This window comes from Brachionichthys hirsutus, chromosome 16 (assembly GCF_040956055.1).
Source record: "Brachionichthys hirsutus isolate HB-005 chromosome 16, CSIRO-AGI_Bhir_v1, whole genome shotgun sequence".
Lineage (NCBI taxonomy): Eukaryota > Metazoa > Chordata > Actinopteri > Lophiiformes > Brachionichthyidae > Brachionichthys > Brachionichthys hirsutus.
The window spans coordinates 12,072,747-12,088,295 of record NC_090912.1 but is presented as its reverse complement, the minus strand read 5'-3'; the positions used below and the strand labels follow the sequence as shown (position 1 = coordinate 12,088,295).

The 15,549-nt window shown below is 43.6% G+C and overlaps 1 protein-coding gene across 1 annotated transcript; it reads right to left on the bottom strand.

Annotated features, from left to right (window-relative positions):
• Positions 1-323: 323 nt before the first annotated feature.
• On the bottom strand, positions 324-14,750 carry LOC137905651 (ornithine decarboxylase-like). The gene is made up of 10 exons (XM_068749893.1): positions 14,529-14,750; positions 12,991-13,162; positions 7,745-7,863; positions 7,453-7,626; positions 7,154-7,326; positions 5,671-5,887; positions 3,983-4,066; positions 2,329-2,491; positions 1,272-1,387; positions 324-563 (listed from the first exon to the last, which is right to left on the bottom strand). The coding sequence occupies exons 1-10, from the start codon at positions 14,748-14,750 to the stop codon at positions 324-326; spliced, it is 1,680 nt and encodes a 559-aa protein (XP_068605994.1).
• Between the last annotated feature and the right edge of the window lie 799 nt (positions 14,751-15,549).

The following is a 15,549-nucleotide window of genomic DNA, read 5'->3' as shown; positions in this document are numbered from 1 at the left end:
TTGGTGAAGTTCAAATACGAAAATATAAGTATCATTTTCCCTTGGTTACACATTCTCACAATTCACTGTGGACAAACTATTGTTTGCAATCAAACCAGGAAAAAGAAACACCAGAGATACACGCTATAACTTGTTTATCTAGCAAAGGATTCAGCATGAATCTAAGACTGCATTTAATATTTAACCCAAACAGTGAGATAATTAATGGTTAATGTTACTGGTCTCGTGACCGTCTCATCGAAATGAACTTTAATCAATACAACTCAAAGTGCTGGATTGCAGAAGGAGAGGTACTTGATTACCACATCAGGTTAAAAGGAAGGTTAGCCAGAAGGGTTTAAGCTGTGCCAAGTCTCAGCTGTCACGACAGAATAAATGTGTGCTTTTTCAAACCCATTAAAGTCACTGGATATACTGGCAGAGTAAGCGCCCATGTTGTCAACGCGGAGCCAATCCCCAATGTGCAGCTCTGGAAGACAGGACCTGTCACTGATTTTGTCAGTGCTGTCACAGGTTGGACCCCAGATGACAGTCTTGTATCTCTGCTCACAGCTGGCCACTTCCTGTGTACCATAAGAAAAAATACATTTAAAGTCCACTAGTTCTCATGACCCCTCATGATATCAGGTCGGGTCATTCCAATATAGCATGTAAATATGTCCTTATTGAAGAATTCCACGCCTCGCAAATGATGTGAAATACAAAAATAAATATGAAACAACGCACTCTCCTCCATGTCGAGGTCACATTCTGTCAGCGATGACTTATTTTTCTTATATTTATCTCCATAATGCAAACAAATGCACAACAGAGACAGACCGAATTTCACTCAGTGATTTTAAAAGGAGCAGCCCGGTGGCGCAGTGGTAAGCGCTGTTGCCTCACAGTAAGGAGGTCACAGGTTCAGATCCTAACTTGTGGCCTTTCTGTAAGGATGTTCTCGTTCTCCCTGTGTCTCCAGGTTCTCTCTGGTGACACTAAATTGCCCGTAGGTGTGTGTGTGTGTGTGTGTGTGTGTCTGATTGTCTGTCTCTGTGTTGCCCTGTGATGAACTGGCGGCTTGTCCAGGGTGTACCCCACCTCCCGCCCATTGGCTCCAGCTTGGCCCACAACCCAATGACAGAAAAAGCAGTTGGAAAATGAATGAATGATTTTAAAAGGTGCAAGGACCTATGGAATGGTGAACTGGTCAACGAGACAGACAAATGCAAGGAGCAGACAAGCATCACAGGTAAAAATACATGTACAAAATATTGAAATGTTATATTTACCCTATGAGGGTAGAGTTCAATTTTATGGGTAGGATCATTTATTAAGCAATTGATAGATCCGTACACTCCATCATTAACGTAGTACATCATCAGTTTGTTCGGGTTTTCCTCTCCCTCTGGAAGAAAAGTGCAAAAGAATAAAAGTTAATAAAACTCTGACTTAAAAAAAAAACATCAAATTCAAATTAAGTGGGCACTTAAGAAAAATAGTACAATTTGTCACTTTGAATAAGATAGTATGTCTTGTATTTGTACTATATTCAGCTCAGTATAGGTCAAAAGATACATCCTGTTTGTTGTTACCCTCGCCGAAGCGGAAGCGAGGGTATTTCAATTGGGTGCGTTTGTTTGTCTGTTTGTTTGTATGTTTGTCTGTCTGTCCGAGTGCCTAACTCAAAAACTAGTAACCCAATCGACTTGAATTTTTTACACAAGCAAGGTTCTGTCCGTGGCTCGGTCCTCCCCGAGAATGCCGTTGATCCGGATCTGGATCCAGTTTCTAGAATTATTTTTTTACATCTGGAATTGTGCCTGTGCTGTAAACTGCCACTTTAAGAGGGAGGGACACGAATGGCATGATGGGAAAAAGAGTCCAAAAGGAGTCTTGTAGTACGTTCCGGAGCAGCAAGCTAGAGCAGGTTTGGCCCCTCTGATCCGGAAGCCCTGTTTACTGTCTCACATGATCCAATAGTCTTTTGGAGGCGGGGTCTGCAGTCTCTGATTGTCGTTTTCTAGTTTGTTCTACAAAGGCTTGCAAGCTTTGAAGAATCCAGGGTTTAAAATGGCCATAAATTATACATTATAGAAATGGTACAGAAATACAGGCCGAAGTAGGTGACTAATAATGAAAGATGAAATCCAATAATCTACGGTTCTCACTACATGATGCCTGATCGGTGAATTGGGTTATTTTCATACTGAAGATGAATCTTAATGTAGTGGAGCTCTGGTAAGTTAAGGCATCAGACAGGAATATCAATATAGAACCACATTATAGTCCATCTATACACAGATCAGGTTGTGTGCAATACTGGGTAGACATCATCCTACACATTACCTCTATGTTCATCCACATGATCTGTGATGACTCTCTTAGCGATGACGTTCACCAACAATGTGAAAGCTGAATCCACGTGGTATCGGCCTGGCTCAGCTATTACCCTCACCCCACCCTCCGGTGGGAAATATTCCTCAAGGGCGGCATTAATGTCCCCGGAAAACTAGGAAGGTACGAGCACAATTAAAGCACACAGTATATATATATATATATATGTAATAAATCTCCCCATGTTTTTCTCTGAAGGAAAATTCATGCAATTGTGGTGCATGAATGAAAAAACAAATATTCGGCAATATTTGATGTTTCAAAATGATCTCTCCAACCAGCTCGCTCTCTGTCTCATATATTAATGTAGTCTATATGTATAATGATTCATCTCCAGCATGCACATTGGACATTTCATAATCCCTGTGAAAGAGAAGGAACTCAGGGAGCTCCCCTCCAGTGATGATGGAATGAAGGAACCGGTGACAGTGGTTGGAGTACCCGAGTAATTGCAGGTGTGGAGAATCAGAACAGCTGAAAAGAAGGAAAAGTCAGATAAAGTGAACAGATGGAGAATTTTTGTTGACGTGTTTAAAGTTTGAAGAATTTAGATGGATGGAAGGATGAGAGACAGACTGAGTCAACATTTTAAAATTCCTGGCAGACGGAGCGAAACCTGCACCATCACCTAAAACCCCAGGTCCAACATGCCCAGGATCCCCTCCAATATGCCTACCAGGAAAAGGTTGGGGTGGAGGAAGACATTGCGTACCTACTGCACAAGGTCCACTCTCATCTAGATAGTACAGTGGTAGTAGTGTGGAAAAATATATACTTTGGCGAGGGTATTGCAATTGGGTCCGTTTGTCTGTTTGTTTGTTTGTCTGTCCGCGCGCATAACTCAAAAATGAGTAACCCAATCAACTTGAAATTTTTTACAGAAGCAAGGTTCTGTCCGTGGCTCGGACCTCCCCAGAATGGCGTTGATCCGGATCTGGATCCAGATTCTAGAATGTTTTAAAGGATTCTTTAACATTGTGAGATAGGGCACTTTTTGACATTTTTCTTAATTTCTTCAAAACGCATGACGGTATGGATCTGAAAAAACTCACACATAAGTACTCCTTAAAGGTCTATGACCATGACTAATTTCGGCCGAATCCGGATCACAATCCGGATCTGAGAGCTAATTTTCGTTCTAAAATCTGCATTTTTCAGGAGTCCATCCTGACCTCAATTCTGGAGCTAGAGACTTCAAATTTGGTGTGCACACTCATAGTTCATTCTGGTTTCATATATGTTACAGTTGTAGTTGTATCTTTTCCCTTTCCGGAGTAGCAAGCTAGCACAGGTTTGGCCCCTCTGATCCGGAAGCCCTGTTTACTGTCTCACCAGATCGAATAGTATATTGGAGGCGAGGGTCTGCAATCTCGTATTATTTATATTCTGATTATATTTATAATAATAATAATGCGTTGGTCTTATATAGCACTTTTCTGGACACCCAAAGATGTTTAGGCAAGCAGAGAAGGCCTTGCTGGCCCTGACGCCCCACCACGAGTCAGTTAGTGAAACCAAATACATAAGGATATGTAGCCGGGCAGTATCGTCAGTCACAATCCAGTGGCCGTGATATAATCGATGGTACATGTTATCTTTGTTTTACCTTTTCAAATGTCACTTGATAATCATCTCTACCAGAAAATCCTCCTCCAATATCCAAGAGATTCATTTGGAAGCCCAACAAATTCTATAAAAGAAAGAAAAACATAGACAATTGACACCAAGATATTTCAATACTGCTGGTCTCATGTACAGAACACAGAGTCAGTAATGTGGAGTTGAGTCGAGAAAGGATTAAACTATCTGAAGGACTGAAACATCTTAAGAATGCAGTGAACACTAATTATCTAAGAAGTCCATTAAAAAAACAGGTGGAAATTGTTGCCTTGTTGTTTCTCTTTCTAAAAGCCCTTTAGCGGAGATGGAACTCCTGAGAACTTAATCCACCAATAAAAGGTACAGAGGAATTTGCATACTGGTGACAAGTCCTTTAATGAAGGTAGAATGTATCTTGTGTATCTTGTACCTTACAGTTGTCACAGAACACTCTTGAAGTCTTCTCTCCATGCTGCATGTGCTAAAGGGAGCTGAGTCAATTCTTTAGAGAATTAGCAACTCTCAACATTAAACAGGGAAGAATTTCCCTCACATATCTTGTGACGAGGATGGTAGGAACTCGGCGTGTAACGGTACACTGAAATGTCATTTTGGTTCGGTTCGGTTCGGTTCATTTTCGGTCCAAAAAAGGCAGAAAAAAATTAATTAAAATGCTTTTATAAAAAACGAAAACAGAAATATATAATTTTTAACAATAAGTAAAAGTGGCCGATTTGGGTAATATTTAAAAAAAAAAAGTTTTTAAAACTATAGTATAGTAACAATTAAAAAAATCTTAATACAATTGTAATAAACAAGTTACAACTGTAAACTTTGAACACTTAGCAGCAACAACCTGAATGACAAATGTAACTACTACTACTACTACTACTATTATTAACTATTCAAGCTTAAAGTTTCTGACTAGAAAGATTAACTTCTCATTTTCTGTCGACACACAACTTTGTATTTATCCACTAGTCCATCGGTAACTTTAACAAGGAATCTAAAGTCTTCCCAAACAGGAAGCCGTAGTGAGGTGGGCGGGGCTTCTAGCTCAGGCTTCTCGCTTGCGTTTGCTAGGATGCCATTGGTCCTGCCTGCGAGCTACCAGAGCCCCTCCCTCTCAGTCAATGGTGTCCGACAATCAGAGGCGTCCATGCTGAAACTACGGATGGTGAGGGCCCACCCGCCCGTCACTACGGCCGTAGCACCAGCACCACCTGCTGGTCAAAGTCAGTCTCTTCGACCGGAGCACCGGTTCCGGTTCTCATGTCCGGTGCATTATTACCGTAACACCGGGCATAGACAACAATAGCGCCGGCGCCACAGGATTGATTCCCCTGCATGTTCTCACTATCAAACAAAGCAACTTCCTCCGTAGGGGAGTGGCTTTGGTCTCCACAGACACTCCTTTTAACTCTGATTGGTGGTTTAGATTCAGGCATGGTTGGTTATTGTAAATGGCTCTTGATGTAGGGCTCTTGATGTAGCATTGGGAGTCTGTTTTTTTTCTGCAGGTTATCCGTTTTCATCTTGTGTGAGCCAAAAGCAACAGTTTTCTGATGCTGTGTGTCGCCATGCCTCATTGCAACACATCAACGCATGCTTTTGAAATGATATTATTGATGGTACAAATAAACTGATCAGTCATACCAGCCTTAAGTGCAAGTAATCACAAAAAATATGACTTACTGCGATATCAAAGGCCTGTCGGGCATCTGCTATGGCCTGCTTGAATGCCAGACTTTCAGTGCACCCACTGCCTACATGAAAGCTGACGCCAACGACTTCCAAGTCCAGCTCTTTGGCACGTTCCAGCAGTTTACGAACTGTTTCCATTTTGGCTCCAAACTTTGAACTGAGTCTGACTGCTGATTTTGAATCATCCACAGAAATGCGGAGAACCAGTCTGAAATGTAATTCAAGGGGCACAGGAAATCAATACGAAACAAAGAACACGGCACAAACAGATGCAACGTGTCTTGCTGCTGTGGCATTTCTTTAGCACTGCGGCAGCTCTAAAAGAAGGGGGCTGTTTGTTGCACTTGATAAGGGCACAGGCACCCTCTGAGTGGCAACAAGAGGTTTAGCAAAATCAAAGTACCGTAATGAGTGCCTCTTAAATGATGACTAGAATTAGTGAACGCTGATTTTCTATTTCTTATTTTCATTTTCAAATTCCCAAGTAGCAAATTAAAATGTTATTTGCGCTTCGAGGAACTTTTCCATCACCGTCTGTGTGAATTGCTTTTGAGTTGGGGTGAATAGTGACAAACCCTCCTACACCATTCCACAACCCCCTAACACCACAGCCGGTTTTAGCGAGCTATATCAGGGTGTGCTCGTAAAAAGAAAAGCCTGCAAGATGAACCTGAAATAGAAAGTGAGGCAAGATGTGCACAGTCAACAAAAGACAAACAACTCTCTGCAATTTATGCACTGCTTTGGATTCAGAGCTCTGACTAGCTGTTACATTTGCTCGTAATCGTACTCGTCTCATTAATTTTTCACTACCAAGCAGCCTCTCTGCAACCCCCCGCCGCCCTTTCTTTATTATTATTAACACTAGAACTACCACAGCCAAGCCATGTAGTTTTTCTGCCTACAATGCCCAAATGGAAGCCAAATGGCAGGATTAGTTTCACCATTGATCTGTAAATGAGGCAATTACTCTCTACAAGTGGCTGGATTAGTTATGGACTAACATCCAACTCAGGTGTGAACAGACCGTCTGGCTTTACCACGCCAAAAGGGCAGCCAAATTGCTGGATTCGTTTTTTCATCATCCTTCACCATTTTGTCACCATTGTTCTGTAAATGAGGTAAATACGCTCTACTCAATTACTGAAAGGCAAATGATGAGGCTTTGCCTTACCTTAATAAATCAATGTGTTTTAATGTGACAAGAGAGCGTTTAGGGTTAGACCAATGGCAAAATATGTTAAAATTAATTTCCTTTTCAAACATTGAAACTTAGATCAAGTTATTTTAGAACTTGCTGAGTTATTGAATACACATAAATGACAGCTGAATGATTTTCTACCTTTTTTGTGCATTTATTTAAATATCACTTGTGCTGTCTGTTTGTCACTGATATACACATCACATTGTGCAGTTTAATCCATTTATATATGTAAAATTATAGTCGTGTACATTAATGCAATAATTCACTCACTTGGCTTTGGAATGGCAAAGAGAAATCTTTCGGAGTTCATCCTCATTATCAAAAGTCATTGTATTTACACCGTGACTGTAGGCATATTTGATGTGTGACAGTGGTTTGGTAGTATGTGCATAAATGATGTCATCAGAAGTGACTCCAAGGGATAGGGCCAGCTCAATCTCATTCTGTAAAAAAATAAATAATTCCATGAGCAAAGTTAAGGTCAAATAGGAGGAAACAACTTCCTTTGTATAAAAGAGAGAAAAACAATTACATTACACGTACATATATTTTTTAAAACTTCATATTACCTTGCTAGAACAGTCAAAACCTGTGCCAAGAGCACTCAGCGTTTTCAAAACGGTTGGCGTGTTGTTGCACTTGACTGCATAGAAAGGCTTGACTCGAGGTAACTCTGTGACCCACCTGAGGTGCCTGATATACAGGCTATCTAGACTGGCCACAAAGAACGGCTCTTCACTGTCCTAAATGGGGACAAAGCCATTTGTTTTGAAAATGTAAATGGCAAGAAATGAATCCATCAATACTTTGCCATAATTACAGGTTGAGTCAGGACGGTGTCCAGATGTCTGTGATCCTCACCTTTGAACCAAGTTCTGTTATCATATCATCGATGAAATCATTCATGGTTCTTCCGTTGTCTAAAATCTCAATGCCACTATTCTTTTCAGAGAAATCCTTCTTACAGTTTCCATTTGGTGCTGCAATGAAGAGAGCATAGAATAATATCTAATACATAAAATCAAAATTAAGTGGAAGTCACAGTCACTGACCAGGGCAGTAGAAATAAGGTACAAACTAAAACAGACCTTTTTTAAAAAAAAAAATGTGTTGCTATCATTTTACATACAAAATTACAGTGCTAAGTGTTTTGTTTGTCTTGCCTGTCTTGTGCTGCATCTTTGACATCCTTGGACGTCTGTAACAGTTTGAAAAGAATACAAGAACATTAATATTAGATGATGATGATTATTAATATATTTATTAGATCGAATGTTAGAGCAGGACAAGTACAATCAAACAGTAGCATGTATTTCAGTACAAGTACAGTCAAACATCCTGTCTAAGAGGAGCATTTCAAAAAGCCCTTGTGGTCTTGTTTCCGTTCAAAGTCCTTAGTACATAAATCATCGACATCTAACAATACCAATTAAATTAATATTAAATTACTCAATTAATGCAAAATAACAATAAAATAAAGAGACACATAATATGTACAACGTAGGTGGACAAAAACAGGGGGTGGGGGGAGGGGTTGATCCGGAGAGAGTCGTGGTGACTATCTCCGTTTCTGCCCCTTGAAAGGTGTATTTTTAGGGCCGTTTTGAAGGAGGCCAAAGAGGTGCATGTTTTGAGGGCAGGAGTCAAACAGTTCCACCCTTAGGGGGCAGTATTGTAAAAAGATGATTTACCCATGTTAGTCTTATAGGAGGGGGTAATCAGGTTGTTGTTTGAGCTCCCTCTAGTGTTGTGGCTGTGGGTGTCACTAAATCTGTGGAGGTGTTTATTCAGGTATGCAGGGATTGAGGGGACTGAGGGCAGAGCTGCATTGACTATTTTAAATGCCAATCCCATTTTGAGTTGTTTAACCCTGTCTTCTACCCTGAGCCATTTTAGGCTAGCAAAATGTCCAGGAAGAAGGTGGGTTATGGGCCCCAGATTGAGGAGTAGCCGAATCAGTTTGTTTTGGGAGGTTTGGAGCCTGGTTTTCAGGGACATTTTGATGTTTGAATACCAGGAGGTGCTAGCATAGTCAAAGAGGGGCTGAACGAGGGCTCCAGCAAGCGTCCGGAGACAAAAGCAGACATTCTGCCCAAAAATCTTGTTCTCTGATTGACTTTTTTGATCACCTTAGTTGCCATACTATCACCAGAAGGTATTTGTCAAGAACACAGCCCAAATAGGTAATCTCTTCTTTGCTGGAGATTACTGTATTATCGACTGTGACCTTGAAATCATTAATATTTATCTCACTTAGAGAGTGTCTTGACCCAAAAAGAATAGATTCTGTTTTAGCAAGATGTAGTGACAGTTTGTTATTGGTAAGCCAAGTACGGATTCTGGTGGCCTCAGAGCTGAGAGCTTCCTCAACCTGCACTTTGTCCTTTCCCGAAAGGAAAGACATCAGCAAACAGGAACAATTTGCAGTTACAGGCAGCGCTCATGTCGTTAATGTATAGGAGGAACAGTAACGGCCCCAGAATGCTGCCTTGAGGAACCCCACAGCTCACCGGGAGGGACGAGGACAAGGTTCCGTTTATGTCCACCATTTGTTCTCGTCCCTCTAGGTACGATTTCATCCAGTTTACTGATGTGCTATCAAAACCAATTGGCCTTAGTTTATTCAATAGAATTGAATGGTTAACGGTGTCAAAGGCCTTTTGGAGGCCTGCTGCTGGAATCGGACTTGAGCTAGCTAGCTAAGGCTACTACATTAGCTTTGCAGATCGAGACCGGACTACGTAACACGGACGTCCTTTCTGACAACATGGCTGCTGCACAGGTGAGAGCCATTCGCTCGCGGCTGCGGGACACTCGGCCGTGGGGGAAGAATGAAATGGCTCAGAGGACTGCACCTGCTACAACTTCAAACGGCGGTAAAAATCGCTCATGCTACCGTTGTGGTTCTACCAGCTACTTGGCTAATAAGCCACCCTGTCCTGCAGCCAAAGTCAAACTCATGCAATTCATGTCGTATATTTGGACATATTGCCAAAGATTGTCGGTCTGGACAAAAAGAGGTGCGTAAATGAACTGACTATACTTTACATGAATGGTGCTGTCCAGTCCAGGATAAGATAAGCTGTACTGTGCATGTTGATGCTAATGAACATTCACATGATGTTGAGCTAATTGTTGATACAGGTTCATCCCTCTCTATTCTCCCTATGAGCATATACCAGAATTATTTTTCGACATGTGATCTCACTAAGTCTACTGTAACCCTGTGCACATATTCCAAAGAGGACATACCAGTTGTGGGTTAATTACATGCAACAGTGTCTCATGAGGGACATTCAGCTAACTGCTCATTTGTGATTGTTGAGTCAGGTGCTGCTTTACTTGTTAAACTTGTTCGTTGCTCTGCAGCCATCAGCCATCAGTGCTCTGAACAACAACCAGGACTAAACAGGACAACTACTCACCATGTACTACTACTGTAATGCTATTACTATATGCAAAGGACTGGACAATCTCTCTGCATGCACTGTTGGTCACTTTAAATTTGTGTCATTCATTCTGCTAATACTTGAATTTTGTGTTATTACTTGAATTTTATGTTGTTATTAAACACCAGACGGAGCAGCGCTCCTAATCTCATTGTGTAGCCCAGTGTTTCCCAACCGGTGTGCCGCGGCACACTGGTGTGCCATGAGAGATTGTCAGGTGTGCCGTGAGAAATTTTCCAATATCACAAAAAAAAATATATTTTTAATTTTTGATTTTTCTAATATCACGTAATGAACATTGTCGGGTGTCCGCGCTGTAATAAAGCGTGTGTGCCGCCCGTAGATTGCGCTTCAGACTTTGAAGTGAACGACAGGAGCTGGTTTCCGTCATTGGAAACCAAAAAAAAGTCTGTTAAAGTCTAACGTGATTAGTCGAGATGTGTGTGGGCGTGTGCGTGTCCACAACGAGCAGGGGTAGAGGGGGGGTTACACACATGCAGCACAGCGAGCGGATGAAACGAAAGGGAGGCAGGGAGAGAGAGAACTTTAGACCAGAGACAAACGACGCGCTAGAAAGGGTAAGGAAAGAAAAGAGTGATAGAAAACGTAGTAAAATCTGGAGACATTTTAACGCAGTTGACACAAAGGCAAAATAAAATAAAGTAAGATCGTATCTTGAGGAGCCGCTTATCCAAAGAAGTGCAGACCCACGGAGCTGGTGGGAGTCCAGGTGTTCAGTCTACCCACGTCTTACACACGCAATGGCACGGAGACTGTCCCCTCAGAGAGAATCTCCAAAACAGGACAGATAACAGAAGGATCAGCCCCCCCAAGCTGAGCCACTTGGTTTTCTTTGATGCCAATCTTCAGTAAAACAGTAGAACTGTTACCTGATGCTGCTTTATCTTTTGCACTTTTTAATTTATGTTTTCTTGATGTGTTTGAGATTTACATGCAGAGATTTGACCTGGTTCTCTGTGAGATGTGTTTGGTTTGGTTTTGTATTTTATATTATATAATATGTTTATTGTAGCTAGCAGTGCAAAGATGATTTAAATAAAGACATTTAATAAACATTTGATATAGTGCATGTTTTTACATTAGTAGCTAATTTTACATAATGCACATGATTTGGTATTAAATTAATTTTGTCAACAAAAAATCTGAGGAGCCACCTGGGAGCCAAAAGAACCGGTTCTCTTAAAAGAGCCGGAATTCCCATCACTACACTGAACTGAAACAAGATGGTGGTTTAAAGCTAAACTTTGCTGATCTTCCTTTGGACAGTTTCTGGTTATCTGTTGCCAAGGAGTTCCCCATTCTAGCCAACAAAGCTATTCTGACATTACTCCCGTTTTTAACCACATATCTGTGTGAGCTGAGCTTCTCAAGCTCGACGGCAATAAAAACTAAAAACAGAGACTGAGATGTTGAGGAAGAGCTTTGTGTGTGTCTTTCTACCATTACTGCAAGATATCCATTTTGTGTTCATCAAAACAGCCCCAGGTTTCCCACTAAGTATAAATACATTAAAAAAACTCTATTATTAACTCTATATATTATAATAAAGCTCATCTAATATAATGTGTACTGTGTTAGAACCTCATTTTGTGTCATTTTGGTTGGTGGTGTGCCGCAGGATTTTGTAAATGTAAAAAGTGTGCCGCGGCTCAAAAAAGGTTGGGAAACACTGGTGTAGCCACAATGCAAGGACAATACATTCTATTCTATATGTGTATTGAGGGTAACAAAGTAACCCCTGCTGCAAACCCCAATGGTTCCCCTGATTCTGCATTGCCAGTATCGATGCCACTGACTGTAGCAGAAGCTCCAGTCCGAGAAGATGGACGTGCAAAAGGGTTTGTGCACAAAATACAACTGAAGCCACATGTTATTCCAGTCCAGCAGAAGTTGAGGAGACTTCCATTCTCAGTAAGACAAGCTGATACTGAGGAGCTCAAAGACCTACAAGAGAGAGGCTTACCATCCATCTATCCATTTTCATCCGCTTATCCGGGGCCGGGTCACGGGGGGAGCAGCCCAAGCAGGTAAGGCCAGATTTCCCTGCTTAATTTACCAAATCTCAAAATTTACAATTAAATCAGCTCCTGAATTGGACAGTTCATGTCCTACAGTCCACAAAAAGGGGAACGCACAGGATCGTTGTCGTTCCTTGCACGCATCAGCACGATGCAGGGCAACAGGGCAAGCGGATACAGTTTCTCACAAGGTGAATTTGACACATACGCCACAGACCCCTCTTAAATGCATTGAATACCATTATTGATCCCCCACCGGCTACTCATGTTGTATGGAAAGAAAAATAAGAAAAGTAAAAGAAAAAGTAAAAAAAGAAAATATTTTTTTATTTATTTATGTATTTTTTGGTTCTGGTATTGTTCAGGGGGCTGGGTCAAATGTGGAGGCGGGCCGTAGTTTGGGGACCCCTACCTTATACAGTATGGAATGGCTGAATTGTGGGAATTGGGGAAAAACCTGGTTGGAATACCATCTATTTTGGATTTTATCCCTCCCGAGCTTCAGCGGACATCGGAGCCCCGTGCTATCCCACCGTACAGAGATACCGTAAACAAAAGTGGGGTAAGCGGGGCGGTGTGCGTCCTAGGCTATGTGCTAACCCACACAGGCCGGCGCTACCCAGTCTCTTCCTCGACGCCAGGTCACTCTTCAACAAAATGGACAAAATATGGCTGAGGATCGTCTCAAAGAGGACCGATAGCTGCGTGGCGATCTTCACCGAGACATGGCTGGACGCCAACATCCCCGACACAGCGGTGGAGCTAGCGGGACACTTGCTGTTCCGCGCTGACTGGAATGCAGCTTCAGGCAAGGCCTGAAGGTTTGGCGCTGTACAAACTTGTGGTGTACTGCTACGAACGTGATCGGAACATTCTGCTCCCCCGACCTGGAATATCTTGCAGGGAAATGCCGACCGTTTAAACTGGCTAGAGAACTCAGCTCCGCTGTGATCGTAACGGCCTACATACCACCGCGTGCTAATGCTAAGCTAGCCCTGGAGGAACTAGCTTAGCGGCCAGATGGTAAGCAGCCAGATGGATGCCAATCCAGAGGCCGCTGTGATTGAAGCTGGGGACTTTAACCACATGGAACTGAAAGCTGTGCTCCCCAAATTCATCACCTTCCCCACCAGAGAAAACAACATTCTGGATCAGGTCTACTGCAGCCTCCCGGGGGCCTACAAGGCTGTAGCAGCTCCCCACCTGGGTATGTCTGACCACATCTCAGTGAACCTGATCCCTGCATATAAACCGCTGGTCTGCAGAACTAAAGCCACCACCAGGACCGTGCAGGTCTGGACTGAGGAGGCTTCCTCAGCCCTGCAGGACTGTTTTGAGCACACGGACTGGGAGGTATTCAAAGAGGATGCAGATTTTGAAGAGTACACGTCATCTGTGCTTTCCTATGTTCACTTCTGCACTGATGCTGTCCTTCCCACAAAGACGATCACGGTTTTCCCGAACCAGAAACCGTGGGTGGACAGCACATTGCGGCTTCTGCTCAGAGCCCGGGATGCAGCCTACAGAGCAGGAGACCGGCTGGCCTATAGCAGGACACGAAGTGAGCTAAAAAGAGGCATCAAGCAGGCAAAGCACAGATACAAGCAGCGCATTGAGGAGCACTTTGAGAACAATAACCCACGTGACATGTGGAAAGGCATCAGGGCTGTGACGGACCACAAACGCAGGGACCAGCACGCCAGCCACGACTCCACCCTGCCTGACACCCTGAACAGATTCTTCTCACGCTTCGACTTTCCGAGCAGCAGAAGGTCTGTGGATCTGCCCCAGCCTGAGGTGCAGCATCAGCCGCTCGTCCTGCAGCTGCACCAGGTCTCCTCAGCCCTGAGGAGGATCAACATCAACAAGGCTGCGGGACCAGATGGCGTGTCAGCCCGGACACTAAAGGCGTGTGCTGACCAACTGGCAGGGGTTCTCCTGGACATCTTCAACCTGTCCCTGCAGCTGTCCACCGTCCCTGCCTGCCTTAAGTCCTCCATCATTGTGCCTGTACCCAAGAAATCATCCATCTCCTGCCTCAACGATTACCGCCCTGTTGCTCTGACTCCCGTCGTGATTAAGTGCTTCGAGAGGATCCTCCTTAAACACATCAAAGACGCCGTCCCTGCTGGCTTGGACAGCCTGCAGTTTGCCTACAGGGGGAACCGCTCCACGGAAGACGCCGTCTCGCTGACACTTGGGACCGTTGCCACCACTCTGCTCCTGGGTCAGGGACTTCCTCAGCAACCGGCCCCAGGTGGTGAGGATAGGAGACAACACATCCTCCCCTCTGATCTTGAACACTGTGTCCCCCCAGGGTTGCGTTCTCAGCCCTGCTCTCTTCACCCTCGACTGCTCTGCCATCCACTCCACAAACATGGTTGTGAAGTTTGCGGACGACACCACCGTGGTGGGTCACATCTCCAACAACGATGAGACCCACTACAGAGAGGAGGTCCAGAACCTGATGCTGTGGTGCTCGAGGAACAGCCTTGTTCTGAACACCAGCAAGACCAAGGAGGTCATAGTGGACTACAGGAGGTCCAGGAAGACTGAACACGCCCCCCTGTGCATACGAGGGGAAGCAGTGGAGCGTGTAGAGAACATTAAATTCCTGGGCATCCACATCTCCTCAGACCTCTCCTGGACACTCAACAAGCAGGACAAGTAGGACCTATCCCGGGTGGTGAGGACAGCTCCGGGGATTGTGGGTCACCGTCTGCCTGAGTTGGACTCAGTTTACACCTCCAGAGTCCAGAGGAGGGCCAGACGCATTGCCACAGACCCCACCCAGACGGGCAACAAACTGTTTATACCACTCCCATCAGGGAGGCGCTACAGGACACTAAGAAGCAGAACTGCAAGGCTCAGAAACAGCTTCTTCCCCCGGGCTGTTTAAGCAGTTCCCTTGCAGTGAGCTGGGACTCGGAATGGACGCTCTGTGCCTGCCCCACTGTGCTGCTGTTGCTGATTTGTACTATTGTTTGCAGATTCTCATTCTCTCTGATGTGTATATATATCGTTGCTTTAAGAGAGATTTTGGTTTAGTTTATGTTCCGGTGAGTGCCTTAAGCCGTGGGCTTTCACACGATTTTATTATGTTCGCATAATGACAAATAAAGTATCTTGAATCTTGAATCTTGGGAAGCTCTCGCATGTGTTCCCTACCTGTGGGGAC

Bases quoted from the DNA above. Each gene is read 5' to 3' on its own strand.
- LOC137905651 (XM_068749893.1), bottom strand. From the start codon at position 14,750: ATGTTTGTGGAGTGGATGGCAGAGCAGTCGAGGGTGAAGAGAGCAGGG. The intron at 13,163-14,528 runs GTAGGCAAACTG...GCTGCATTCCAG, and splicing joins TCCGTGGAGCGGTTCCCCCT to TCAGCGCGGAACAGCAAGTG. The intron at 7,627-7,744 runs GTGAGGATCACA...GTCCCCATTTAG, and splicing joins TAACAGAACTTGGTTCAAAG to GACAGTGAAGAGCCGTTCTT.